General features: G+C 52.9%; 1 protein-coding gene across 17 annotated transcripts; it reads right to left on the bottom strand.

Moving 5' to 3' along the window:
* Window positions 1–779: 779 nt before the first annotated feature.
* On the bottom strand, window positions 780–27,754 carry SLC26A9 (solute carrier family 26 member 9). 17 transcript variants are annotated; one of them, XM_082350260.1, is made up of 22 exons: window positions 27,471–27,747; window positions 20,264–20,380; window positions 19,957–20,083; window positions 17,098–17,237; window positions 16,881–16,991; window positions 16,066–16,241; window positions 14,346–14,510; window positions 13,684–13,836; window positions 13,268–13,350; window positions 12,364–12,511; window positions 11,956–12,069; window positions 11,682–11,759; window positions 11,024–11,119; window positions 9,171–9,277; window positions 7,990–8,059; window positions 7,770–7,862; window positions 7,518–7,631; window positions 6,601–6,870; window positions 5,455–5,509; window positions 4,124–4,308; window positions 2,621–2,692; window positions 780–1,368 (listed from the first exon to the last, which is right to left on the bottom strand). In XM_082350260.1, the coding sequence occupies exons 2-22, from the start codon at window positions 20,301–20,303 to the stop codon at window positions 1,321–1,323; spliced, it is 2,445 nt and encodes an 814-aa protein (XP_082206386.1). In that variant the 5' UTR covers window positions 20,304–20,380; window positions 27,471–27,747; the 3' UTR covers window positions 780–1,320. The 17 variants fall into 17 exon arrangements, 13 of the variants coding, with proteins under 13 accessions (XP_082206386.1, XP_082206393.1, XP_082206394.1 ...); XM_082350267.1 differs by having other exon boundaries at window positions 4,124–4,269; XM_082350268.1 differs by having other exon boundaries at window positions 20,312–20,380.

Below are 27,754 nucleotides of genomic sequence, written 5' to 3'. Positions count from 1 at the left end.
CCAAAAGGTTTTTGGTGCACTTCCATGGAAAATTTCCCAAACACTTGCACATGGAACCTATTTATTTTCAAGTCAACAGTGGGGTTTCTCTACCTTCTTATGTATAGAGAGAACTTAACCCCTCTTCTCATCTCTCCTAGAAGGAGATGGCCTCAGGTCCTGAGTTTGTTAAGGAATCCCTGTGGAGGAAGACCCAGTCTGGATCAGCCCTTCTCCATGCTTGATACCCAGTTGGGATATGCCCTTGGTGGGGTGTCCTCCCTTGCCTGGCTGAACGATTCAGGCTCCAAGCTGATAAGGGAGAGTTAAAATCATTGGCTCTTTGCCAAATGAAGAGGACAAGGCAGATTTCCCAAGTGGGGGAGGCATTGCTAAGGTTAGGGAGACTGTCGGGGCTCAGGTCCCACCAGTTTGCCCTGGATTGGTACTAGCGCCCCTGCCCCTCCACATCTCCAGTACAAAGAGGGAAAGCTTTTGTGCAGAATAACTAGTATCTATTGCTGGGCTGCCAGAGGATTCTGCCAGCTACCCCACTGTCCCTTTTGGGTTCCTACCTGGTCTCAAGTAGAAGGAAGCAGCCCTTGAGGGCAGGGGGAGTGATAATGTTTCAGGAGGCTGGTGTGGCTACCTTGGTGGGCTGCCCCTGGGGTGGTAGCTCTGGTAGCCACTCCCCAGGCTAGAGTCTGATGTGCTAAATAGTAGTGGAGGTCTCAGCAGCCTTGAGATGAGGAGGAAGGGGACATAGTCACCAAGACAGAGATACCTGGGTTGTGGGAGCACATGGTCCCAGGGGCACAGAGCTGCCAGAGACAGACTCTGGGCAGTTGGAGAGGGCAAGCCACAGAGTCCTAAGCAAGTTCGCCTCTGTGTCCTGTGACAGCTTGACACCATCTGACACCAAGCCATGCTGGAGCCAGGACACTTTCGAAGCTTGCACTGTACGTCAGCACACGGCTTCCTCTCTGTTCCTGGCTCAAAGTCCAGCAGTCGGGGGTCCTGTCAGCTGCCACAGGCAGGCTGTGGGTGGGAGCGGTGGAGTGGGCAGGAGGCTTGCTTGCTGCTGGCTGGGGCCCTGAGGGTCAGCAGAAGGATGGAGAGGTGTCTCTCCCTGCCATTGAGATTGGCTTGCTCTAGAGATGCCGGGAGGGGAATGAGAGAGGAGGAGGAGGATGGAGAGGTACTGGAGTCCTGGTGGAGGTGTTCTCCTCTACCCGCCGCTCTCCATGATCCCAGGAGATGATCCGGATCCCATGATCTCATCCTTCATGGGAGTCCCAGGTGCCAGGTGCTCTGCAGGCAGCACGGGAACCGGCTGGGCCCTCACAGGGCGGTCAGGGTCTCTGCATGAAACATGCTGCCGAACATCTCCTGCAGGGCCACAGGGAGGAAGTGGGAGGGGGAGAGACAGCATCAGACCTGTTGGGTTCAGAGCGGTCGCAATCGCCAGGTAACCCTATGAACCCCTGGCCGGAAAGAGGCATTTTGAGGAAGTGTGTGTGAGTGTGTGCACGTGTGTATGTGAACCGGGGAGAGGCAGGGTCGGCCTAAGAGGTGAACTGGTACAGAGGTGACAAGAGAAGATGCTTGAAATCTAATTTTGAATCACCTCTGGTGTGCTGTGTGACTTTCACAGGTCCTGGCCTCCTTTTTCGTTCCACTTTCTTCATTAGGTAAAATGAGGGTTGAGATCAGACAATCTCTGAAGTCCTTTCTTGCTCTGATAAGCTATTTTGGTCCTACCCAGGTTTTTGGAATGTGCTGGAGATTCCATGGGGACCCAGAAATCCATCCGCCAAATCTTTGTGGCCCCGGCTCTCTTTCCTAATGCCTCCTGCATGCCCTCAGCACCCCCAGAGACATGTTTAGAGGACCATGGAACTCATACCCAAAAAGAATGGGAAGAGGCACAAAGTGAGATGTTACTTCTTATAGAGCCAGAGCCAAATTTCTCTAAACCTAGTGATCTGGTTTCTTTTAATTCAGGGCATTGGGGTGGGGCTACTTTTCATGTCAGGACCATAGGGCTCTATGTGAAGTAAGACTTCACACCTGCATAGCTCTTAGCTCTTAAAGCCCATCCACGTGCAGTAATTGTATCCCTCATGTATCCCTAGAATTCATCTGATCCTACCAGAATGTAAGTTTTCTAAGGGCAGGGATCTTTGTTTTGTTCACTGCTATGTGCCCACCCTGGGATAGTGTCAGGCAAGTAGTAGGCACTCCATAAATACCAGTTGAATTAACAAGAGAACAAAAGCATCCCCCACTAATCTTGTTAGGTAGATAGGACAAGGTATTCCCCATATTTCCCTTATTTTACAATGATAAACACTGGGGCCTGGTGGTGTTATGTGGCTTGCCAAAGATCGAGTAGCGAGTGCGTTGGAGAGTTAAGAATAGATATTAGTTATCCAGGACTTGGTCCAGTGACTCTCCCTTTCCCCATGATGCATTTCAGGAAGTGAGAAGAATTAAGATCTCCTATTAAAAGAAAGATGAGAAAGAAACATTGTTGCCTTCAAGGTGACTGCTCTGGCTTGGAGATGGGAGAGCCCAGCCAACACTTTGGGTTTGAGAAGGTCTCCTTCCTTTTCCTCCTGACCACCAGCCTTCAGCTTACCTGCTCTAAGTCCCAGCAGCTGGGACTGTCCTCCTCCGAATCATACAAAGAGAGCTCAGGGTCCACTGGAGCCTGGATGGGGGAAACAAGTGCAAAAATGAGCTGCAGTGACTGAATGACGGTCTGGCACCAATGGCAGGCTCCGGGGTGTGGGGGGGCACCATGTGTTCTGATGCATAACTTGCCCTCTTGACCTTTCCTTCACCTCCCTCATTTGCCTCTCAAAATACAGCACAGCTGTGGCTTTCCTCCTCACAGCAGACAGGTGTACATCAGGGTGGGCTTCCTTGGTGGGCATTTCAGAGGCAGGGAAGGTTTACCTAGCTTACAAGGATGACTGGCTAGCTGCCTGACCTGCGAATCCATTTCCCTTCTCTGGGAATCTGTTTCCTCATCTGTAAAAGTAGGATAATCAGACTCACTCTGCTGGCTCTCTACCTCACCATGCTGTTGAAAAGGGTGTGTGTGTGTATCATTTATAGATATGAATATATTCTGTAATAGTTAAATACACAATACATATAATATACATTTTTAAGAATATATAAACTGTAAATACTGGACATTATTTGTGCAATAACGGATGATGAGGATTCTTCTGGAATCTCCCTCTCTTTGCTCTGGTGACAAGGTGCGTGAGGCTAGAAAGGCCGCTGCTCTCACAGTTTCCCTCTGTGTGGTAGGCAGGCGCCAGGCCCCGTGTTTCCCTGGGCAGGCTTTCAGCGCTTAGAACAGATGGCTTCACCCTCATCAGTCTCTTAAAGCGAAGAGCAAATGGTTGCTCTAGGGCCAGAAAAGCCTTTCTTATGACCCACAGAGGGCAGAAGAGGTCTGTTTCATGGACTGGGGCACAGAGTCTTGGGAGGCCAAGGGCAGAAGCTGAGCTGGCAAGGGAGCCTGGGAGGTGGCGTCGGCTGGGGATGCCTGGGCAGGGACCCCAGTGGGATGGGCTTTTTCTGCCTCCCCAGCTTTCTGGAGTGTTATTTGTAGACAGTGTTATTTGTAGCTCATTTGCATACCGCTTACTGAGCTAGTAAATTAAATGTCAAGAAGCTGAGACAAAACTCTGATCCACACTCTTCATCCGTCACCAGCCTGAAATCTCCAAGCTCTGCTAAATTAAAACAGGCAGGCTTACTCCCCTCCCTTTCCCAAAGCCTCTTGTAGAAAGAGTGAAGGAATAGCAGGGGTGAGCGATGCCAGAATACCAGGCATAACCTGCTATGCTTTGGGTGTTTGTGTGATCCGGAAATTGATATTAATAGGGATTTTGTAATATACAAAACTCGTTCAAGTGACATAAAAGATACAATTATCAGTTAATCTTAAAACCAAAACAAAAGAAAAATCCCGTGGTAGATAATGTTACCTTAGAGTACCCATTCCCCAGATAAGAAAACTGAGATTCAGAAAAGTTAATTGACAGAATTGGTGTTGGAACCCAAACCGTCCTGCTACTTAAGTGACCCAGGGCCTAGGATTCCTCAGGTGCAGGGACCTTACCCCTTGGAAGTTGCGTCCTGGGGCCACTTCCCTGGCCTTTGCCTGGGCAAACAGGACTGCGTCGTGTATGCTGGGAAAGACGTGGTTGCGCTCTAGACACCCATCTTCGAAGACGCCACCATGGTTAATGTCATTGTACACCTGGGCTGGAAGGAGGGAAAGATCACCTTCAAAAGGTAACACCGCTGTGGACAGGAGTTGGGGGTGGGGGAAAATGGTGAGAGGGCCTGAAGGAGATGGAGAGAGAGGCCTGAGGGTTGTGCTCTTGCTATATCCTAGCGCCTTCGCATTGGCTTTGCAGTATCATTTCTGGACAGCAGAGGGCAACATGAGCTTGAGGATGCTGAACCTTCGCCCCAGGGCAGAAGGAAGCAGTTTGATTCAGGGAGTTGGTACTTCGTGGTGATTCGAGTGGGAAAGGCTAAAACGTCTGCCCATTCTGTCCCTTGAGGGTCCGTCCTTCCTATTGTTTACCCAGACCTTTCCTACAATGTCCAGTGTGTGGAAGAGCCCTTATTCCTACCCAATCCTGGACATGATTTCCTGAGGAGTGTCTGGTGAGGGTCGGCGGGAGCCTCTGATTCTAACTCTGGAGCACACGCAGAGCAGGTCACTGCCAGTGCGGACTCTCTTCCTGAACGGAGCCTGCACGGAGCCTGGGCTGTGCTCAGGCCAGCGCCGAAGCTGGCTAGGCCTGCTGGGAGTTGCTGACCCTCCGCGGGAAACGGGGTGTGCAAGTACGTGCCCCTTCCCTCTCTCCTGTGTGTCTGTGTGCTCTTGCTGTGTGTCCGTGTCCCTGCACTCTGCACACATGCTGATGAGGTGAAAGTCCACTGCGATGTGGACATGGTTTGGGGCTGTGTATGTGGGCCCTGGAGACTGTGTGCATATAAAACTGTGTATCTGTGTCTTCCCTGGATAGTTATGGTATATCTATGCTTTGTGCTTATTCATAGACGTTTGGATTTGGAGAAGATTCCCAAATTTATCTAGTCGGCCTCATTTTATGTAGGTGGCAATCGATCCCTAGACAGATGAAGTGACTTGGCCAAAGATACGTGGCAAATTAGTGGTGGGCAAATTAGAATCCTACTTGTCATTTCTTAACTCCATGATCCCCCCACTCTCTAATTGAGACCCCTAGGATGTTATCTAACCCGGCTGTAGTCTCTTCTAACTTGTGCCCCAAACGCTTATGAGCAGCCAGTAGTTTAGGGGAACATTTCGCTGTTCTCGTTTCTACCCCACTCACTACTCAGCATCCCACCCACCTATTCCCACCCCAGCCCCTTGCCAGCCTTCCAGTCGCCTAAACGTCCTCCTTCTCTTACCATGAATGTTCACCAAGAAGACCTTCACACCGATCCTCCCATAGGTGGAGCTCAGCTAGAGGAGTTGGGAGGGTGTTGGGTAGGGAGACAAAAGGAAAGGAATGTTCTGAGTGGGCCTGAAAACTGATTCACAAAACGCACATCAGAGGGGAAGCCAAACAAATAAGCAGCCCCGAGAGCCCTGGCAGCCAAAGATAAAAATAGCAGCAAAGCACACCACTTCTCCCTGGAGTGCTGGCTGACTGCTTCTCTGGAAAGTGGGTGGACATGGGACTTTGCCAATGAGGCAGCCACTTAAAGTCCCCATGACCCCTTCTTATGGGGCCAGATCTTTTCTTTCAGTAGCTTAGAGTCCTGGACTCCACCTCTTTCCTGACTTCGTGGCTTCAGGCAGAAACTGCAGGGGAGGACCGAGGCCCAGAGAGGCTACTGCTTTGCCCAGCTTCATGCCAGGTCCAGGCTAGGGAAGCAGGTGGAGCCCAGGGCTGGGCATGGAGCCTCCTGTGCACCTGGCTGATGATGCCATCAGCCTATGTGCTCTCTGTACCCCTTGGTTTCTCTGGGCTGCTTCTCTCTGGGCCAGCCTCTGAGGTTTACTGACTCCTTGTTATTGGAAGTGGCCGTTGAAAAGTTATCAGATGGATACATTTATTCAAGGTATCCTGTGAGCTGTGTGTTTGGTCTAAGGATGTGGGGCACTGATATTATGTCTTCTTTCCTCTGTTGGCCAGAACCGGCTGACGCTAGAGTGTCTGGGTGAGTGTGGGAAGGAACGGCAGACCACGAACCAGGGCCAAGCTGAACTCTACTCAGAGGACACTGGGGTGGGTTCCTGGCAGCCTGAGAGGGAACTTGGGGTGGACTCTGTTACAGAGGGGTGCTAGGACAGGGCGGACCAGCGGGGCCTGCCTTTGGTGTCCCTCCCCAGGCAGGCATTGCCTTGTGCTGTCTGGGCCTGCTCTGCAGAGAGCATTCTGTCCTGGTAGCATCTGGGGAAAAGGGATCTTAGGAGTTGTTAGGTTCCTTGGTGAGCTTTCTCGCTCAGTTGGTTGAAATGAGGGCTCCAAGGAAAGGGAGTGTAGGAGGGCAGGGGTGACGGTTAGGGTTGCGGGGTGGGCTGGCACTCCCTCCACCCGAGGGCCTCACCTTGGCCAGGGCTTTGATGCCCATCAAGTCCACAAAGCTGACCCCACTCATGTCGAAGATGAGGGTGTGGAAGGTGACAAAGGGTGGGACGCTGGCCAGGATGTCACTGGGCTCAGCAGAGGCCGGGGGCTCACAACTGGCAGCTGTGGAGCTGTCAGGGCTGAAGGTGATATAGGACACGCTGGCGCCATTAGCAGGCGTCTGGTTGTTGTTGGGGTCAGTTGGGGAGCCATTCTCAAAGTCCTGCTGAAGCTCCTGCAGGGAGACAGTCTGGAGGGCGGGAGTAGGAGGGCAGAGAGTCAGGGATCATCACACTCAGTCAGACTTTGCTGTGGCTGAAGCTGGGGCAAGGAGCGTGCAGGTGGAGGTAACTGAACCTGGTGGTGGTGAATATAAGCCCCCAAAAGCCCATAGGACCGGCATCTCCCAAAGCCCCTTCCTTAGGTAGGGCCTGCACGTTTGGTCTCCCACAACCCTTCCAAGAGAGGCACTGAAGCCTCAGCCCACTCTGCTCTGAGAGAAAGGCCCTTTGGAAACAATTGAGTTCCTTTTTTGCATTTATCCATGTCTGCCTTCTTCTCCGCAGAACTCCCACACCTACATCCACCTCGCTAGATCTAGGTTGGCTGGGTACCCCAGGAAATTCACTGCTGCTCCCCCTATGGGGTTGCGCATAAGTCCATGGGCATATCCTATCTTAGCCAGAAAATGAGGACGGGCCGTGGGAGTTCAGTGGTTACCCTAAGAGCTGACAGCTCCTCGTCTAAGGAGAAGATGTCCACCAGGCAATACACACCAGGCAGTGGCCAGAGAGACTTGATGTCTTTGACTTCAAGGGTACTGGGAGGTGGGGTACCAGGTAACAAGATCAGAGAGGGCAGGGGAGAGGGCATGGGCTGTTTCTAGCTTCAGTTCACCTTGGTTTTCATAAATAAGGACTTCCTCTGTTGCGTGGGCACTGTTCTCCCCTTCTCCTGCCTCCTGAGGTATTTTTGCTTGGCCAGCAATACTTTCTGGGGGTCCACACCTGTCTGTAGGGAGAGAACGGAGAGCAGTCTTAACCTCTACCCTCTTTGGAAGTGGCCTGCTCTCAGCTCCCAGCTCCTTTTCTTGCATCTTCCAGGCACGCTCTGTCCAGCCCCTCTGGTCACCAGAGGACTGAGCCTTACCTTGGCAGTGACCTTTTGCCTGAAGATTTCCGAGTTGGCAAAGTAGAGAGGGGAGCAGTAAGTGATGATCTTTATCCCTTGGATTTCCTGGGCCTGTGACAGGAAGACTCAGCTCAGTTAGCAGCACTATCTTTATTGGCTTTTTTTTTTTTTTAAAAAACCCTTTTATTTGGGGTGGGGGTAGGGCAAAAGAGGGAGGTCACAAGCTTGGATTACCCACCCTATTATAGGTCTTGGGGTTCACATAAATGTCAGTGTCCATGACTTGGGCCAAAGTATAGCCATTTCGACTGGATGAAGAAGGAAAAGAAAAACATAAGAGAATGCTATTAGCAGATGGGCCTGGAGGGACACTGGGGCTGGGGGTTGGGCAGAGGCAGGCCAAGAGAGGGTCCCTTCCTCACCCTGGGGTTTTTGTGTTTGTCTTTCTGCACTGGAGACATATGCCTGATGGCCTGTGTCTGGGCTATAATTAGAGGGTTGACAGGCAGCTCCTTGACATAGCTCCCAGGCTGGGGCTCAGGGGGGGAGAAAGGGTGGGGAGTAAGCAAGGTGACATGCTTAAATGTCCCTAAAGTCACCACTTCCTGGTTCTGAGTTCTCAAGAAGAGAAGACAGGGTTTCCTGGATATTCAGCATCCTTTCTGCCCTGGCCTGGACCCACTGGTCTGTTTCACTTAACTTTTTTTTTTAAATAAATAAATAAATTAATTAATTAATTAATTAATTTGTGGCCGCATGGGGTCTTCGTTGCTGCGCACGGGTTTTCTTTTTATTTGTGGCCAGCGGGGGCTACTCTTCGTTGCAGTGCACAGGCCTCTCATTAAGGTGGCTTCTCCTGTTGCGGAGCATGGGCTCTAGGTGCGCGGGCTTCAGTAGTTGTGGCACATGGGCTCAGTAGTTGTGACTCGAGAGCTCTAGAGCACAGGTGTGGGATCTTCCCGGACCAGGGCTCGAACCCGTGTCCCCTGCATTGGCAGGCAGATTCTTAACCACTGCGCCACCAGGGAAGCCCACTTAATGTTTTTATAGCAAGGACGTAGCTGTCCTCTGGCTTGCTGTTCCCTTGGGGTGGGGTTCCATTTGGTCTGGGGTCTAGTAGCACCCTTGAAAGGGCACTGAGTCTCACCCACTTGCTTGACTCCTACTTACTCTGGTCCCCCAGCCCTCCAAGACTGTGATGGCTTCCCCTGGGTTTTCAGGATATGGGAAGTCAGGCAGCCCAGCCTGTGCCGGAAGTCCTGGCTGGGCCAGGGTCTCCTTGGGCCTGGTAGCCCCTCCAGTGCCAGGCCCAGAAGGTGACAGTACACAGTGGGCTGGGCCAGGCCTCACATGGGAGCCCTTGGCAGACTGGCCCAGGGGCCCCACTGCTGTGCCTTGTGGGGAGGGGCTGTTACTTACAACTGAGTCTGGAAGATCACAACCAGGATGGAGAAGGCGACACCCACTGCCACACCATACGGCAGGCTCAGGAAGAAGGCAGAGAGGAAGCTCACCACCCAGATGCACTGTGAAGAGAGAGACGTCAAAGCAGGCCTGGGGAGAAAAGTGCCCCTTTGGGGAAGTCTTCCTGGATCAGCCAAGGTCATTCTCTGCGAGCACAACCTCAGACCCACCCTTCCCTTTTCACGGCATTTTTGCACTGTTTTATGTAACTGAGCTTTGGTTACACTTGCCCATTTCCCTTAGATTGAGTGTGGCTCCCTGATCTTGTCTGGTTGCTAATAGACAACCCCAGCATACACAGGGAGTCAGGATGGCTCAGTGAGAAGAGTAGGAGTCTTGGGTCAGATATGCCTGGGTTCCAAATTTCATTCTCCTACTTACTAGCTGTGTGATCCTTAGTTGCCTAATTCACAAAGGGGGAATAATAATACCAGCTTCATGAAAGGATTAAAGAGTTAAGGAAGATAAGGTCCTAGCCTAGTGATGGACGCCCAGTGAGTGCTCAGTAAACCTGAGTTCCATTCCTCCATCTGATAGTAAGCTGTGTGCCTGACACGTGCTCAGCTACATTTCCTGATCTGATAGCCTGGGGCCTGGTTGTGTGCGTTGTGGGGCAGGATTGGATGCAGTTTTGACAGTTGCCTCCTGTGGTGTTTTAGAGTCCCCCATGTTCCTCTGAAGGAAATAAATCTGCCCACACTCTTATAGAGAATTGTGAAGATCAGATGGGAACCCAAAGCACTATGTAAATATCAGGAACTATTGTCATAGTGGGGGGGATTGTTGGGATGTGATAAAAGCAGATCTCTCGGGGTGGGAACTGGGACATCATTTTTCTCCCTATCGTCATCCCTCACTCCCTGGGGGACCCCAGATGGACCACTCACTTCTCTGGCTTTAAGGATTTCCTTCTCATACTGTGCAAGTGTACCTTCTCCCCTAGGAGACAGTCCAGTCCAGAGGTTTGGAGTCTAAGATTTGGGGTTCCAGTCCTGACTCTACCACTTACTACTTCTGTGGCCTTTGATGTGTTACTAAACCTCTCTGAGGCTTGGTTTCATCATCTTGAAAGAAGGTTAGTAAATCCTTTCTCACAGCTTATGGTGGGGCTTAAGTGGGGATGAGGCAGTGTCATCAATATATGGTAGCCTCATTTCAACTGCCCAGTGGAAGATGCGTTGGGAATGTGACTAATCAAAACAATAAGTCATGTTTGCTGACTGTTTTATGGTTACATGGTGCTTTCCCATTATGATCTCATTTAATCCTCAGAGCCAGTGTGTGACGCAGCCATGACCATCACCCGCATTACAGATGAGGAAACAGAACTCCAGAGAAGTCTGGTAACCTGCTCAAGATCCTGGTCCGCTGGCTTTATGTTCTAGGTTTTTTTGTTTTTTAAAATGATTTCATTTAGCTTTCTTTGGAACTATAAATCATAAAAATAATAATAGCTAAATTTTATTGAACACAAGATACAATTTGACAATGTGCTCCTTACTCGTATTATCTCATTTCATAAGCATCCTGAGGTGGGGGGTAGAGAGTATAAGATACCCATTTCACAGATGAGAAAGCCAAGTCTCAGAGAGGTTAAGGGACTCTCCATTGGTCATAAAGCCAGTGAACAGCTGAGTTAGGATTTGAACATAAGATGCCTCACTCCAAAACCTGAGCTGTTAGCACTCGGTTATGCTAATCAGCGAGCAGCCGACCAGAGGGATCACTGACAGAAGAAATGACAGGGCTGTGGGGTTGGAGGAGGTGGCAAGGGCACAATGGGTACCCAGAGGCCACCCAATACCTACACAGTCCAGCTTGCTCTTCCTCCACAGGTAGTAGGGGTCGGCGAGTTGCTTGAGGGAGTTCTTGAGGTTGACAGCAATCAGGGCTCCTAGCACAGCCTGGGGAAGCAGAACATTGTTCCTTGTCACCTGGGGTGTCCACTTTTTCCTGCCCTTCCTGCAAACACCTGACCCTGAAACCTGGCAGGACAGAGTTGCAGTTCTAGAACATCTCTGCTGGCAGAGACCCCAAATCTTTGCATTCAATCTTAGGGTTGGAGTGCAGGTGCTAGAGTCATAGAGCCCCTGGCCCCATCTTTGCCCTTCCCCTTTTCCCTCATCCCCACACGGCCCGTGCCTAGAGCCCTCCTAGCCAGGTGCCCACACTGACTTGTAAACATTGACTTGGGCGTGGACTCTGAAGTCAGAAGGCTGGAGTTTGTGACCAGCCCTGCACTTGTGAGCCTTGTCACCACAAGCAGATCACCTAGACCCTCTCAGCCTCAGTTTCCCTCACCTGTACAATGGGGAGAGTAAAACCTGTGTGACTACTTCACAGGTTGTGACTGGGACAAAGTATGACAATGATGGCACTTTGTAATCTGTAAAGTGCCACACAGCTCTTAGGACCTGCTCTTATTGGAGTCTCTCGCTGGCCTCTGCTCTCGTGCTGTGCTCTTACCTTGGGGAGAGGGTAGAGATAGGACCCCAGGACCAGCATCGTGATCATCACCACCAGGGAGACGCACAGGCTTGACATCTATTCAGAGAAAGAGTTTGGAAACAGGGCATAGGTGTGAAATTCTCGCTCTTGTTTTGTTTCCAATAGATGCCTTTGGTCAACTGGAGGCTAAGGAGGGGAGAGGAAGGTTGGAGAAGCAGCTGGCCTGGCTTCTCCGGGGCAATTGTTCTGCTACTCCCCCATCCCTCCCACACTCCCCTGGTCCAGCGCTCACCTGGGATTTTCCTCCAGCTCCATCCACAGCCAGAGTGACAGAGAGAGCACAGCAAATGACATGGATTTTAAAGAAGGAGCCGAAGAAGTTGCTGCAGCCCAGGGCGATCATCTCCTGTGGGCACAGGATTGGAAGCTGGGGGTGGGGTGCAGGGTACAGACCAAACACAGTTGTCCTTGCAAGCTGGATCTTGAACTTGAGAGTGACCCTACTGCTATAAAGCCACATACTCCCAATCAAGTAGAAGTCAGCCTTTTGGTGTTAGAGTCCCCCCTCGTGTTAGAGTCCCCCCTCCCCACTAGCAGGCAGCCTTCCTCACCTAAGCCCAGAGCCCCAAAACATCTCTTGCCAGGCCTCTGTGGGCCCTGGCCCTTCCTGCTCAGCCCTGCTGGGGGTGGCCGGACCTACCTGGTTAGAATCCACGTCATAGCCGTGCTTGCTGGCCAGGGTCCGGCCCACAGCCAAGTTGATGACGTAGCCCACGATGGCCAGGGAGAAGGCTGTGCCAATCATGTCCTTCCACTGTGAAACCACAGGCAACACGGGAGTGGGGAACCTGCCAAGGAGCCAGAAAGGAGGCAGGGCCCAAGGGTGTGAGGAGAGGGAGGGCACCACGATCTTCATCAACCCACAGGGACCGGCTGGGCACCACTCTGTGCCAGGGCCTTTACATGAATTACCCCTTTCAGTTTGAATCCTCAGTACCATACTGCAGGGCCGCTACCATCACTCCCCTTGACAAAGCAAAAATCTGAGGCTTAGAGAACATAACTTGCCTGAGGTCACAGGGCTAGTAAGCGGTAGGGCCTTATTTGTTCACATCCAGATTCTGGACTCTTCACGCGCACTCGTCCGCATATCCGCAGCCCCCAGTGCTGTGGGGCCTTTTCTCCATTGCCTGCTCCAGCTCTGCAGCATAAGCACCTCCCCTCCCCTCCCAAGGCCCAGTGTGGTGCCTGGCACAGAGTAGACGCTCAGTGTATTTTGTTAGTCCTAACGGCTTCCTTTCCACGTGGATAAAAGAGCCAATGTATTAGAGCAAGGCAAAGAACCAGAGAAGGGCTGATCAGAGCGGCTTTGCTTTAACAGCATCCATCAAATGAGACTTTCGCGGGGAGTGTTTCATGACTCACCGTCAGGAAACAGCCAGCATTGCGTGGCTCTTCTCCATAATTAGTAATAGTAATAATTCATAGCTGGTCAGTGTCATAGAGTTTATAATGTACTTTCATAGAGTTCATTTCATCTCTGACTCTGAACCTGGGGGGGTGCAGTGGGTGTGGGGCCAGGCTTCCCAGCCACCTGGACTCACCCTCGTTGGATCTCTCCCACGATCTGCATGTGATACTTTTTGGGCATCTTGCAGCCCCCAGAGATAGCTGTTGCCACCACTACCTGCAAACCCCAAAGTGGAGAATTGGGATTGGCTATAAGTTGGGGCCAGGGCAGGGGTCCCTCTCAAGCCTTCCCTTTTCTTTGGGGACCCCAGATCCCACTCCCCTGCCTCCTTGAGGGGGGTCAACCTGAGGATCAGGAAGAGTGGGAGCCATATACAGGGGGAAGGAGTGGATTCACCCCTGACTTCTGTCCTGCTGGCTCACAGTGGGCGAGTGGGCGGGGGGCCGGGTGGGTAGAGGGGCTCCCTTGGCTCTGACTGGGGCTGGATTCCTTTTTTCACAGCCTCTCTTGCCTGGGCCCCAGCCCTCCACCCCTGGGCAAGGTCCTTACCACGATCATTTCTGTAGGGATGGGGAAGCGGATCTTGTGCATGAAGCGGGTGTTGAGCTCCTTCACCAGCACCAGGAACACGCTGCTGATGAGGGCGAAGAGGAGCGAGGCGACGTTGGTGTGGGGAAGGTTTTTGCAAATGTCAATGAAGGTCTGTGGGAGAGAGCATCATGCTCGTGGGCTCCCACCCCTTCCTCCCATACCACTCCCACCCAGCATCTGAGCCAGTGAAGGGGTGTCATCAGCTCTCGTGGAGGCACCAAAGCAGAATCCAGATCCTGCTCAGGATCCCACTTTCCACCACCCTCTCCCAAAGGGCATGTCTGGAGCTCATGCTGGGATGGGAAGGCAGATTCCCTTCCTCTTTCTCTAGAAAGAGTTCAAGCTAAAGGAGGAGGGATGGAGATTAGACACAAGGAAAGACTTCCCAGGCAGGGAGGGGTTGAGGCACTGGAACGAGGAACTGATGGAGAGTGTACCTCTGCTTTTCTGCAGGGTTTAACCACAGAGAACCTCAGCAAGCCCTCAAGGTCACGTGTTTGACACTCCCTCCCAAAGTGGGAACTTCTTGGAATCCTCTCTGAACTTCTTAAGACAGTGAACTTGGCTCATGTGTCTGCTCAAGCCCCTCTCTATTCACAGAGGTGCGTTCCTAGACTCACAAAGACGATGGACCCTGGGCCTGTGTAGGAGGGGATGGTCAGTCCGAAGATGTACTTGAGCACGGAGATCAGGATCTGCAGGCCAGCAGCTGTCATGAAGCCCCGGATGAAGGACTCAGAGAGGTAGATGGCCACAAAACCGAACTGCACGAAGCCCAGGCCCATCTGAGAGGAGAGGGGTGGCGGGGGGAGACCAAGATGGGTCAGCAGCTCCCACACCTGCCTGGCTCAAACCCAGGGCTGGAGTTCCGTGCAGCCCTGGGATAGCAGCAGCTCTAGGGAAATGAGTCCATCATGACCTTGTCTCGCCCTCTCCTGCCAGCAGACCTTTAGTCCCTCAGGGCACAGGCCTCTGACACTTCACCTTGTTGGCTCCAGTTTCCTCGTCTGTAAAATGAACCTGGTACTCACCAGTGTTTCCTCTCTCAGTAATTGACACCGCTGCCCACCCAGTTGGCCAACCAAAAACTTGGGAGCCATCATCCCTCACCTCCCATCTCCAATCTATGACCAACCCCTGTTCATTTTGTTCCTGGCAAAAGGTTCCGCAAGTCTACCCCCTCATCTCCTTGGCCGCCACCCTCGTCTAGGACCTTATCACTCTTGCCTGGGCCTCTACATAGTCTCCCAACAGGTCCCCTGCCTTGATTCTCATCTACCTCCCATCCGTCATCTTCTCCATAGTCTGAGTGGTCCAAACCGACTGCCAATCAGACCCAAAGCCACTGCTTGGGGACGGACTTCAGACTTCATTGTCTGGCCCCTGCCTACCTTTCTAGCCTCTTCTCTGGTCCATTCCCCAAAGGCCCCCTGCCCTCTGGCCATACCAAACTCCTTGTCTTGCCATTCCCTGGTCAGTTCACACTCTCTTAGGCCTCAGTGCCTTGGGGGTGCTGTTCCCCCTGCCTGGACTGTCCCTTCCATGCCTTGTTCATTTGGTTACTGGTCAACTTCTACTCATCCTTTTAGACTGAGGTCAAATGTCACCTCCTCTCTTTGAGGAGAGGCCTTCCCTGACTTTCTCTTTGGTGTTCCTGAAGCTATTTGTACATAGCTCCATTATGCTGCTGATCTCACTGCCTATACGTTTATCTGTTGATATGGCTACTTCCTCTGCTGGGCTGTGAGCTCCTTGAGAACTGGGCTTCTTTCTTACTTATCTTTTATCCCCAGAGCCTAGCCCAGTTCCTGGCACAGTGAAACAACCAAAAAACATTAACTGAATGAATCAATGAATGAAACCTCTAAGGTTGCTTCCTGCTCTTACATTCTGTCCTGCTGCGTTTGCCTTCATAAAACCTAGCAGAGTCCTTTGCATGTGGTGGAAATGCAATTTATGTCATGCAGGTGATGCCGTGGCTTGGAGCAGAAGAAGCTCCAAGGAGGGGGATAAGTGATGTTGGAGAAACTGGAAGACTGTGCTGGCAGAGAGCTGGGCACTGGAAAGGGTAGTGGAGAGAGGCCAGAAGTCCTTTAGACAGTCATTAGCTCAGGACAGTTTTATTAGGTGTAGATGCTGGTCTTATGCACGTGCTGGAGACAGGTAAGGAGAGATACTCTGAATTTTCAATGTCATTTGTAGCCTTGAAGTGGGGAAGAGGGAGGACGTAGAGCCCTAAGTCAGCTTTAATGTCAAAACTGGAACTCTGAGGCAGGGGCAGGGCGGGCTGGTGCCTTCCTGAGGTGGGGCCCCGGCAGAGATGGAGGCCGCCCCCCTCACCTGGATGATGGCAGTCAGGCAGGCTAGCGTTGCCGACACGTGCAGCCTCTCGGCCTCCATGGCCACTGTGTCCACATGGCTCTCATTGGTGACATTGTTGAAGACCCGGAATTTCGACTCTGGGGCCAGCTGCAGACAGATGTTACCCACCAGGATGCTGATAACGGCAAATGTACCTGTGGTGCCCCACCCAGCCAGCAAAAGTCAGAGGTTTGGACCACACCCGTGGAAACCAGAAAGGGGCCCAGGAATGCTTCCTGGGCCCCATGCCTCCAAGGCTCCTCTCCAGCATAACAGTAACCGTTCACATCTAACCATGATCTACAACTCTTCAATGTGCTTTCACCCCAACTGTTAATATTATTTTATTGGACACATGAGGAAATGGGCTTGGAAATATAAGCAGAGCCTGCGCCAGAAACAGGCCTTGTGATCAGGCCCTTTTTCTCCACCTCACTTAGCACCGGAGAACTCCATATGTCCCTGAAGTGGTCTGCTGGGACCAGTCTGGGAGTTAGATGGTAATCTCCCACATCCGTTCAGCACTTTATGGCATTATCTTGTTCCACCAAGTCTTCCCCACATTCCAGGGAGGGAGATCCCACAGGTCATGCTAACTGAGCTCACGGAAACTAAGTGGCTTCTCCAAGGTCACAGAAGACCTGGGACTGACACTCACAGTGATGGTCCCTCCAGGACCAAGCAGCACCAGCTAGAGGAGAATGCAGACGGGAAGTCACCCCAACCCCCTTTGCCACCCACCACCCATCCTCGTGGTCCAGGTCACCTGCCCGCTGAGAGGGGAGAGGCCTTACCTGGCACCATCTGGTGGATACTCCCCAGGAAGAAGTAGGTCAGGAGGGGGAAGAAGGAGGAGTAGAGGCCGTTGACTGCAGGAAGGTTGGCCAGCAGAGCAAACGCCATGCCTGCAGAAGACCAAGACAGTGAACGTCCAGGGGCATGGTTGGGTTATGGGGGTCACAGAGGATGGGGTGGGGAGAGAAATAGGCTTGGCTGAGGGGATCCCCTCACCTTGTGGGACCTGGATGGATCCACCGCTGATGCCGCCAAGAAGGTCAGGGATGATGTAATCTTTGACCTTGTACTTGGGGAGCCAAGAGAGCACGGGGAGCAGCCTGAACACTGTGGTTTTGATCTTGGCCGAGGAACATCTGGAGGGGAAGAGGGCAGGTTTCCAGTTAGCACTGCACAGCTTGGACACTCTGAGTTGGGAATAGATTATAATATCCTGTTCTTGGTCATTCATCCATTCGTTCACTCATTCATGCAAAATTCAGTGAGCACCCACACTATGCGGCAGGACTTTCTCTTGAGAGCCATCACCATGCCCTGGGCACCAGCTGGAGGTCTTCTGATTGCTGACCGCTCACCTGGGAAGTCTATAAGACTTGGCTTAAAGGCATGGATTTTGTGGTGGCTGAGCCTGCCGAGGTGTCAAGTCCAGCCTCCACCTCAGATGGCCTTTCTCTGGTCTGACTGAACACAGGCCCGGGCACCCTCTTCTGGGCTCCTGCAGCATTGTGTGTACCTTGTGTTGTAATTTCTTGCTTTTCATCTATCTCTCCCACTACACAGTAAACCCAACATGGAGAGAAGTCTGGCTCTCTTGTTCAGCTTTGTATACTTCGTGCATTACACTGGGGGTGCTTAGTAAATATCTGTTGAAGAAATGAATGAATGAATAAGTGAAAGAATGGGTCTGAATTGAAACTCAGTCTGAGTGGGGGCTGCTGCCATATTTCTTGGAACTTCCCCCCCAAAGGAAGGCTCCACTGTCCCTGCAGGGTGCGCCTCTGCTGACCTACCATCCTTTGTGTGTGATGACTCCAGTGCTGGAGCTCTTTCCCCTGTTAATTCATCAGGAGAGGGAAGAATGGCGAAACTGTTGGTTAACGCAGGGTGGGGAGAGTTGATCCCTCCCCTGTTTGCTGAACACCTTGAGGTCCTTTCATTAGAAACTCAGGAGTGGTAAAAACAAGGGCCTTCAATCTCAAGGGTGACAGCTGGTGGATTGATGACTAGAAGGGGGTGGGAGGCATTTGCTTTTCTTCTCCCAGCTGAGGGAACTCAAATACTCAGGGCCCATCTGGTGACTCACTGGCCCTCTCTGATTAGACCTCCTTTCCTGCCCAGCACCAATTCCTGCTCTTTGCTGTTGCTCAACAATAGTTTCCCTGACACTGGGTCCCCTGGATGTCACCCAAAACTGAAATCAGCACAGACAATGCTTTGTACCCTGTAAAGTCTGGGTAGATTTTCTGTTCCAACCAGCACTTCAAGGAACAGAATCACCATCACCATCACCATCTGACTCCCTGGTCTCCTCTGCGGTGGGTAGTGCCTCTCCCATCCCTGGGATGGTGGATGGGGAGTTGGACTGGTAGTAAATAGCTTAAAGTATCTCTAAAGGCTTGTCCTAAGAGAGAATCAGGCCTGCAGGAACTCTCTCATGTTTGTTTGTGGCAGGGAAAACTGGACTCGTGAATGGAGAGCTGGGTGGGGAAGAGAAACAACCCACTCGAGGGCTTGTACATGCCCAGCCTTACTTGCAAGCCTGTCATATATTGAGCAAAGCAATCTGAAGCCTGAGAGAAGAACTGGGAACAGATGCCAAACACCCATACAGAGGTTCCAGAAGCCAGACGGGAAGTGGACAGAGAGATTAGTTTTCTAGACATTCATTCATTCATTCATTAAACAAATATTTACTGGAGCACCTTCTGTGTGCCAGGTACTGTTCAAGGCTCTCCTGCCAGCCACATGGGAATTGTTAGCTCCCTGCATCACTTTATGGTATCCATCATCCTAATCTTTTAGGACAACAGCAGATACCCTCATCCCTCCAGTACAGTAACAACCCAAACTTAAACTCTTTGGGCATAAAGACTGGCAGAGCCCACCTGCCTGAGGGACACAGCTGTGGCTATGGTGCCTGGATGCTGGCACCCAAGGTCTTGACTGTAACCGGGCAGAGATGGAGCCTCCCAGGAGATGTAGGGTTGGGCTGGGGCTTTTAGTGAAGACTCAAGTGGGTGATTCCCCCAGTCTGAACCAGTTCCACCTGCATCTCTACTTCAGTCATTGCCAGTGACCTCAATTCAGGTAACTGAATCAGCTGTTTCCCCAGGGGAGTGAGGAAGAGCAAACCAGACCCCGGTGAAGCCTGAGGGAGGTCTGCCAGACGTCTGGGAAGGGGGAAGATAAAGCCCGTAGCCTCAGGCTCCTGGAGTGTGGGTATAGATCACCTTGCGGAGCCCCCTCCTCATAGGCGTGGTTTCACTACCCGCCAGCACAGTTCCAGGGATCTGAGAGAGGAAAGAGCCCAGGGGCTGGTGAGATCACATCCTGGTAGGTACCCTTTAGGAGAGCCCAGGAATTTAGGGGCTGTCTTTGGGCATTGTCTGGACCAGGAGAAGGAAGGAGCATCCAGGAGGGAAAGAGGACAAAGTGCACGGGGGTTGGGGAGGCTTCAGATTTTTCTTGATAAGGAAAGGACAGGAGAAGGGACAGGAGCAGTAAAGGCTCTGCAGCTCCCCACCCCCATATGGTAGCATGCCCTTCTCCAGCTCCCTTAAGATCCCAGGAGAGACTTGAGTGGACTGAGAATATGGCGAGACCTCATGCAGGGGGTTGGGGATGGTTTACAGCCCTTCTGAGCCTGTGGATGGTCCTTGCTCCCACTCCCCATCCTCCTTGGGGGTCTCAGTAGAGATGAGGTGTAGGATCTCAAATTCAGGGTTCAGAATCTCACCTCCCCGAGGCTTCCCCATGTTCTGTCTTAGGGACACTGGTACTGGAGTCATGCCCTGGTACAGGAAGATTTTGGTGGGGAGTAGAAGAGAGAGGAGCCTGGGCTCTGGGCCACATTACCTGAAGGCATTGCGAAGTTTTTCTCCCAGTGGGTATGTCCGATCCTTCTTCTCAAACTCATCATCGAAGAGGGTGAGGGAGTAGGTAGCTCTGTCTACCACGTAGCGGGGCCTGGGCTGGCTCATGTCTGGGACATTTACAAGATTTGGGAGAAGCAGAGTAGGGAAGAACGAGGGGCATCCCTTCCCAGCTCCGGCCTGGACCTTCTCTCTCTAATCCTAGCTCAGCAGACTTTTATTCTGTCTTCCCCGCCCCCAGCCAGCAGGGTGCCTCCCTTCCGTCTTTCAGGTCTTTCCACCAGACTCACTTCTTTTGGTGGCCTTCCTTCCCAGACACAGATGATGCATACACTCACCCTGGCTGTTTTGCTTGGCACCCAGCACGTGGCTGGCACTCCACACCTGTTACATCACCGTCACCCCCGCTGAACACCAGGCAAAAAGGAGGTGGGAGTGCAAGGGCAGGAGTCACAGCTGGGATTCAGCAGGTTGATCCTCTCCCCCCTCCCCCTTACCACCCTCCCCACATCGTCCCGTGGTGTCCCCACAAGCCCCTCTGCCTCCCTAGACCTCAGTTTCCCTGGCAGAAAGTCTCATACCATTCAGCCGGTCAGCTTGGAAGAAAGAGAGAAAACAGCCTGCCTGGGGGCGGGGGATGGCTGAGGTGACCTCAAGAGGACCCTTCTTAAAGGAACCGCCTAGGACTTCACCAACAGATTTCCCCAGGGGGACAATGGTGTGTTTGGGGAAATCAAGATGGTCTGCGGTGGCTGGCTCTCCCACGGCTTCCTGTGTCTAACCTTTCCCCCACCCTTGTGTACTGGTGCCTCTCCTCCTAGCTTTTTGCGCAACCTTGCTGACGTTCCAGGTGCTGAGCAGGGCAGGACTAAGTGCCAGGGCCCCTGAGGCCCAGAGGAGCTCCCTGCAGGGATCTTTCCCTCCTCCATCCTCCAACTGCTGGTCTGCTCTCCTGTCCCCTGCCCCCCAGAGCTGGGAGAAGCCCACCTGGAGGACCTCAGAGGAAGAAGGAGGGTGAGGAAAGAGATGGGACAGGCTTAGAGGGAGATTACGTCTGCGAGGTGGGGAGTGTGGGATGGCCGTGGCCAGTTTGGCAAAAGATTCAAGATGGAGTTAAGAGTGAGAAACCACACGGGGGGCTCAGGATGCTCCCCCACTGGCTTCCTAGGGGAGCACCTGGGTGAATGAGAGGTTATCAGAGGGGAGCAGGCTGGTTGATGCCTTTTGTAGAAGAGAATACCGGGGAAGAGGTGGAAAATGCACTAACTAAGGGCCCAGAAATCTGGGTTCTGGTGCTGGCTTTACTGGTGAGGCGGAAGGGGCAGCACTGGCTTTACTGGTGAGGCGGAAGGGGCAGCACTGGCTTTACTGGTGAGGCGGAAGGGGCAGCACTGGCTTTACTGGTGAGGCGGAAGGGGCAGCACTGGCTTTACTGGTGAGGCGGAAGGGGCAGCACTGGCTTTACTGGTGAGGCGGAAGGGGCAGCACTGGCTTTACTGGTGAGGCGGAAGGGGCAGCACTGCCTTTCTGAACCTCAGATTCCTCGTCAGTAAAACTGGGGTACCATATCCACCTCACAAGGTTTTTTGAGGATCAAATGAATAAATGGACAAGAAAGGCCTGTGTAAAATGTAAAGAGTGATGCAAATGTGAGTTGCTGTCGTGGATAAGACTGTGCCCAGGTGGATGAAGGTCAGGCTGGTGCATTCCACTCAGGGGGTCTCAGGACCCTGAGGCCCACCAGGACCTGTAAGCTTGGGCTGGGTGCCTGGCAAAACCCCACGGATGCTACCCAACTGGCAGGGAAGTGGGGGAATGAGCCTGCCCACAGTGTCTGTGCCCAGGCCCTTGCCTGGGCACTTAATATGCACCCAACAAATGCTTGTTGAGTGAATCAATAAATGCTGTTTCAGAGAAGACATGGGCAGAAAAGAATAAGAGCAATGGCACGTGAGACATTTCAATGGGAGAAGAGAGAGACTGAGTGGCATAAGGTAAACAGCACAAGCTTTGGAGCCAGAGTGACCTGGGTTCAAAGGTTCAGTTTCTTCATCTGTAAATGGGGATAATAACAGTCCCAGGTGTTTGCCATGAGGATTCAATGAGATCATGGGTGTGAAGTGGCTGGTCTTCCAAGGGCACCCAGTAAATCGTAACGGAGATGATTATTATGATTAAGATAGGAAGGTGCTTCCTTCCTCTTGGGAGAGACTATTCAGAGGCTTCCAGCCCTTTGCCTCCGGTAAGGCAGGATGGCCTCGCTCCTCCTTCCCCTTTCCACCCTCTCTTTGGATCAGGAAGTGTCCGACTTTCTAGGTGCTTTGCCTGGCGGGCCCTATGGGAGCAATAAATGGGGATCGTGACCCTCTGGAAGAATCCAGAGCTCCAGCCCGGCTTCAGAGGAAGACTCATCGTTTGGGGAGTCAATGCCTGGCCACCGAACAGACCACTTGTAAAGGAATAGCCAGAATTTTCAAGGGGGCTGAACCAGAAGAGGGAAGAGGAGGCAATGGGAGATCTTGTTTCCATGCTAAGCAGCAGGCGGTGATACCCGAAGCCCCTTCCCAGGCTACTTTCAAAGACTCCGAGTTCTAGTGGTGTGTTTGTGGGGAGAGGGGTTGTCAATGTCTGATCCTACTAAACCTCCTAACCCGGCTCCCCTGCCCCATTCCCCCATTTCCTCAGTGACACCTTTCCCCACCCCGCACACTTCTCCCTGTCTTTTCCCTCCTGCCAGCCTCCACATTCTGTAGTTCATCAAATCCCATTGCTGTTTCCTTCCGGTGTCTCTCTCAGGTCTTATCTCACACCTGGACTACTGCATTAGCCCTCTGACCGATTCCCCAGCCCACACCCCCTGCTCAGAAAACCTCAGCTTCCTCATTTCCAGGAGGATCAAGCCCAGACTCCTTATTCTGGCATGTTCGTCCTTACACCACCTGGCCTTGTTTTGGTGGACTCAGTAGATTTGTAGGTTGGGTCTGCCCACTCCATCCAAGCTGTCCACTCAGCATCCCCTGAGCAAGCTTCCTCAGTTTTCCCTCAGGGGCTCTGTCCACTCTTTCCTCCTTACCTGAGATGCCCTGACTCATTCTGCCTTTTTAGCCCTGCCCCTCCTTAAGACCTGCTAGGTTCCTCCTCCTCCCCTCTCCTCCCACTCTTCCTTCTCCCTGCCCACCTGTTCCTCTTCTATGAAGACTTTCCTGACCACCCTGGCCTGGGATCTCTTTCTCCTTGAATTTCCTTTACTGGGACCTGTCCAGCCTGTACACCACTGTTGGCTTCCGGGGAAGGGAGGCAGGAAAGGGGGTGATGGTGTTGGAAATTCTTCTGAGAGCACAGATGAATTTGGATGACGCAGGACTGTTTCTGCCCCCTGTGGGCAGGCTTTATACAAATGGGGTTAGATGCTAGGGGAGTTCCCTCTTACACAGGCTGACAGAGGAGAGAAGATCCCTTGCTTTGCTGGAATGCAAAATCTGCCCCTTTTCCCATACGCTCCTCATCTTATTCCAGAAATAGGGTGTTGAAGGGGAGAAGGCTCTGGGAGCTTTCTTAATCCTGAGTGTGCACTGTGTACAGAAATGAGAGCCCAGCAGCCCGTCAGCCTCAGAAAGCTTGGCCCAGAGGCAACCTGAGGACTAGGCAAGTCCAATTCTCTCATTTTGTGGATGAGGAAACTGAGTCTTAGAGGTGGGATGGGAACTGAACCAGGCCTTTGACTCCAACTCAAGTGCTCCTGTTGGAAGGGGCCCAGACCTTCCAGAGACAACCCTGACATCCCTGAGTGGCATCAGACAACCCTGGTGACCTTCCATCCCAGCCAGTGATACAGGACTTTCATGAGGGCTCTGCTGGGGGTTCTGACTCCTCTCCTGGCCTTGGCTTTCCCAGGATAGGGACAGACAGAGTGGCAAATCTGCAAGCACGCCAGCTGCCCCAGCTCCTGGTGAGGAGGTGCCCTCGTCATACTTCCTAATTCCAAGAATAGGGGTTGAGGCAGGGTGGGGCTTAGGCGGGGAGGTTACTTCATCCCCAGCCAGTCCTTCAGGTCTAGGAGGAGAGGGGGATGGGACGGAGAGGCGGAAAAGGGTGAGCTGGCAGCGAGGTGGGGGCACTGCCTCTCCTAGATGCTCCCCGCATTCTCAGAGAGTTCAGGGGCTCCCAGGGACCCCCAGAGAGGTCTCCTACAATGCTAGGTTAGGGGTGGGAAGGTGAAAGAGGGGGCAATAAAGGGAGAGAGGTATAGGGAACATGAAGACTTGATCCCTAGTTAAACAAACACACAGCCTTGCCAAATGATGTCAGCATGGCTGAAAAAAGTCGAGTGCTCTATTGCCATAGGTGTGTATCACCGGGTCTGGCCTCCCATCAAACGGTGTCAGCCCCTCCACCGCTTACCATCCCCCACCGGATCAGGGATAAATAGCAGGTGCCATGTGACAATATTGAGGAACAAAAGGGTGCCCCTGCCCCCTCCCCCACTGTGGAGGTAAGGAGGGCGGGTCCTGAGTTGCTGGAGAGACCTAGAGGGGGGCCGTGAGGCTTAGGGGAAGTAGAAGGTGAGAAGGGAAGAGGAGAGGTGGGTGTAGGGACAATTCCCCAGGCTTGGCAGGGGAATGGGGTCACATCTGGGGCAAGGGGGATCTGGAAGTCTTGCAGAGCTAAGGAGCTGGGGGTGGGAACAAAGGGGAAATGGACTCTGTGGGGAGGGCACAGACCAGAGCAGAAACCCCTCTTGGGCTTCATCAAAATCTTAATTCCCCCACAGTGAACTCATTCAATAGAAAGCCCACTGGAATCTCCTCCAAGTCATATTTCTGACTAGGTCTGTCACATTGCCCATGAGAATACAGTGGGCAGAGATGGGCTTGGGCATAGTGCCCAAGTTAATGCATAGAAAGTCTTGAAATGGTGCCTGGCCACAGTATGTGAGCAACAAATTCAGACTGTTATTATTACTCCAATTATTCTGGAGGGGTCTCTTCCTTGTTCCTCTGCAACCTAGGCAAGTCACTCTGACTTTCTTGGCCTTCCTTTTCCCATTTGCTTCTACATGCCACACACCCTGCCTTCCCCATGCCCTTGTTCCTCCAAAATTTCCCAGGACTGGTGGGAGGAACAGCAGAAAATCTTTGTAGAAGAGGCAGGACATCTGGGGAGCAGGGAGGCAAGGAACCCGTCTGTGGGGTTTCAGTAGGTCTGGAGGTGATCCTGTCATTGCGGCCCAGGTTGGCTTCCTCCTCAGCGCTGCCGGGTGAGTGAGTGAGTGAGAGTGTGTGTGTGTGTGTGTGTGTGTGTGTGTGTGTGTGTGTGCGCGCGATGGGGGGGGGGTGTTCTTTGATGTGCACATGTGCCAGGCACGGGAGCAACCCCAGCTCGGCCAACGCAGCTCGGGCTTCTTATCACTGGTCTCTACCTGGGCGATCGCTGTGTTCTGGGCAGAGGAAAGGTCACTTTCAGGTTTCCCCTTTGCTCTAGCTGCTGATTCCTCCCCGCCTCATCCAGGGTGGGAGCCAGAGGGAAAGGGCCACCTCTGAGTAACAGCGTGGGTGGGATGAGAGCTGGGGATAGGAGAGGAGGGCTGGGGTCTCAGCTGGTGGTCACATCCCTGGCAGGAAGGAGTGAGGGTATAGAGGGCTGTGAATTTCCAAGGCATTTTATCACTACTCCTTTTATTTCTACTGTCCCCATGTTTCTTGGGAAAATTTCCCACCCCCTCTTCACCCCAGCCTAATTCAGTAATGTGAGGGGGGTTATAAGATGTCCCTGAGTTGCCTTCCTGCTCTCTGGCTGTTCTAGGGATTGGTATCCCCTGTAGGGGAGAGAGTCACTGCTACCTGCCCAAATCCCCACTCCTTATCTCTAAGCCTGCTCACCCCTTCCTCTCTGCTCTCCCTGCTGGGGATGGCTGCTGGGCTGAGGAAATAAGCTCCAGCAGAAAGGCACTTTCCAGCAGTGAGACCTGACCAAGGTCATGGGTCCTTGAAATGGACATTTAAGGTTAGATTCCTAGAGGTCTGTAAGGAGACTAGGGTTAGTCTCACTTGGAAGTAGGCGAGTGTACAAGGACCTCAGTAATGGGCCCGCTGCTCTGGTTCAAGGAATGAAGAGCTTGCTCAGTGCTGAGCTGGCCCCTCGTTCCCTCAGGGAGCTCACTGGGATCAGGTTTGGGTTGTTTGATTCAGTTCAGCACACGCTCACTAAGTGCCTGGTGTGTGCCCATCCCTGGGAAGACTCTGGACATCACGAGATAAGAAAAAGAGTCCACCTCTACCCCCACGCTTTATACGGTTGAGCATTCCGGACAGTCGACCAGGCTCTGGGAGGTGCCCGGGAAGCCCATCCTGGTGGTGAAGGAGCCATGTGCGCTGGTCTCGGTGCTGCCCAAGGAGGGTCCTGCCAGGTTCTGAACGCCAGGGCCAAGGGAAGGATGGGGAGGGCTGTGGGGCTCTGGGAGAGGGGTGTCCATGTGACTGAAGCCATCGGGAGGATAGCCCTCTCTTGGTCTGCCTTACTTGGGATGCTGTGCCGCCCTGAGGGGCACGGCCTTAAAGCTGCTCTTCCTCCCGGTGCTCAGACCCAGTGGAGTCAAGTGTCATGGGGGGGTGGGTTGTGCTAGAATGATAGAAGATTTGCTTGGCCTAGCCTGGGGAGCCCGTGGGCTGATTTTGAGGAGTGGGGGCACTGCCTGAGGGTGATTTGCGGCCCCTCAGAGCTGCAGGATGAGGAGTTAGGAGGCTGGGAGCCAGTGGAGCTGGCCCCAACCCTCCTGAGTTGAAGCATACACCTGGGAGTCAGGTCACTGGGTCCTGCTCCTGCCTGCCTGATGGAGCCAGACCCTTGCTCACCCTCTCCTAATCCTTACTTTCCCCTCCTTCCACCTCCTCCAACCTCTCAGGACTCATGGAGACACTGGGGACACATGCAGCCCATGCAGGGGCCTCGAGCTGGTGGAGAAGCGAATGAGTGAAAGAGGACGTCTGGGGGGTAGAAGGAGGGGTAGACAGCCACACAGAGCAGGCCGGTGAGCCAAGCATTGAGAGCTTTTGGCTTCCAAGACTTGAAAAGAAAGGGAGAGGTGCAGCCAGCAGCTTCAAAGGCTGGCGCCCCGAGGAAGTTCCAATGTTTTTGTTGTTTCCTCTGCAAAGGAAAGAAGCCCTTGCAAAGGAGCTGGCTGTTTCTCCTCACCTCATTTGGGGGTCCGGCAGACCTCCTCCACCGGAGCTTCCATCCCACAAGCTCCCTTCGGCCCCCTGCCCTGCAGCTGAGGTCCTGACATGGGAGTGAGGACCCAATGGACTTCTCCGAGGTGAAGGGCTGGGGGCTGCTCTCAGACCCAGGGAGCCCAGAGCCTCCTTCCCACTTGTGCCCAGGTTGGCAAACAGCCACCGCCATGATCGGCTGGTTCCTGTCATCCCTCCTCTCACTGCCCCCGGTGCCCGCCCTCTTCCAGGGATGACCCCCAGCCCAGGGGGTGGGCTGGGTGGGGCTTACCAGTGGGTGAGCAGAGCTGGCTGGGCAGGGCTGCAGGTGTGTCTGGGGAGCGGGCAGCCGAAAGGTGTTCCAGAGGTGTGCGAAAGGGCTCTGCTCAAATAATCCAGGGAGGCGTTTATAAATAACTTTACCTCAGGGCCACAGGGTGAGCCCCGGCTTCTGATTGGCTCAGAGGGGAAGTGGTTTTGAACACTACACCATAGCTAAGCCTGAGGAGATAGGAAAAGGAGATAAGGGAAGAAAGGTCCCAAATGAACAGCCCTTTTTTTGTTTTACCTGAGGAG

The sequence above is a fragment of the Balaenoptera borealis genome (genome assembly GCF_965194805.1).
Source record: "Balaenoptera borealis genome assembly, chromosome: 1".
NCBI classification, from domain to species: Eukaryota; Metazoa; Chordata; class Mammalia; order Artiodactyla; family Balaenopteridae; genus Balaenoptera; species Balaenoptera borealis.
This window is presented reverse-complemented; position numbering and strand designations above follow the sequence as displayed.

Coding starts and splice junctions, on each gene's coding strand:
- SLC26A9 (XM_082350260.1), bottom strand. CDS start 20,303: ATGCATCATCTGTGTCTGGGAAGGAAGGCCACCAAAAGAA. Junction 12,512..13,267: donor GTGGGAGAGATCCAACGAGG/GTGAGTCCAGGT, acceptor GCTCCTTGGCAG/GTTCCCCACTCCCGTGTTGC. Junction 11,120..11,681: donor ATCTCTACCCTCTCCCCAAG/GTAAGAGCACAG, acceptor CTGCTTCCCCAG/GCTGTGCTAGGAGCCCTGAT.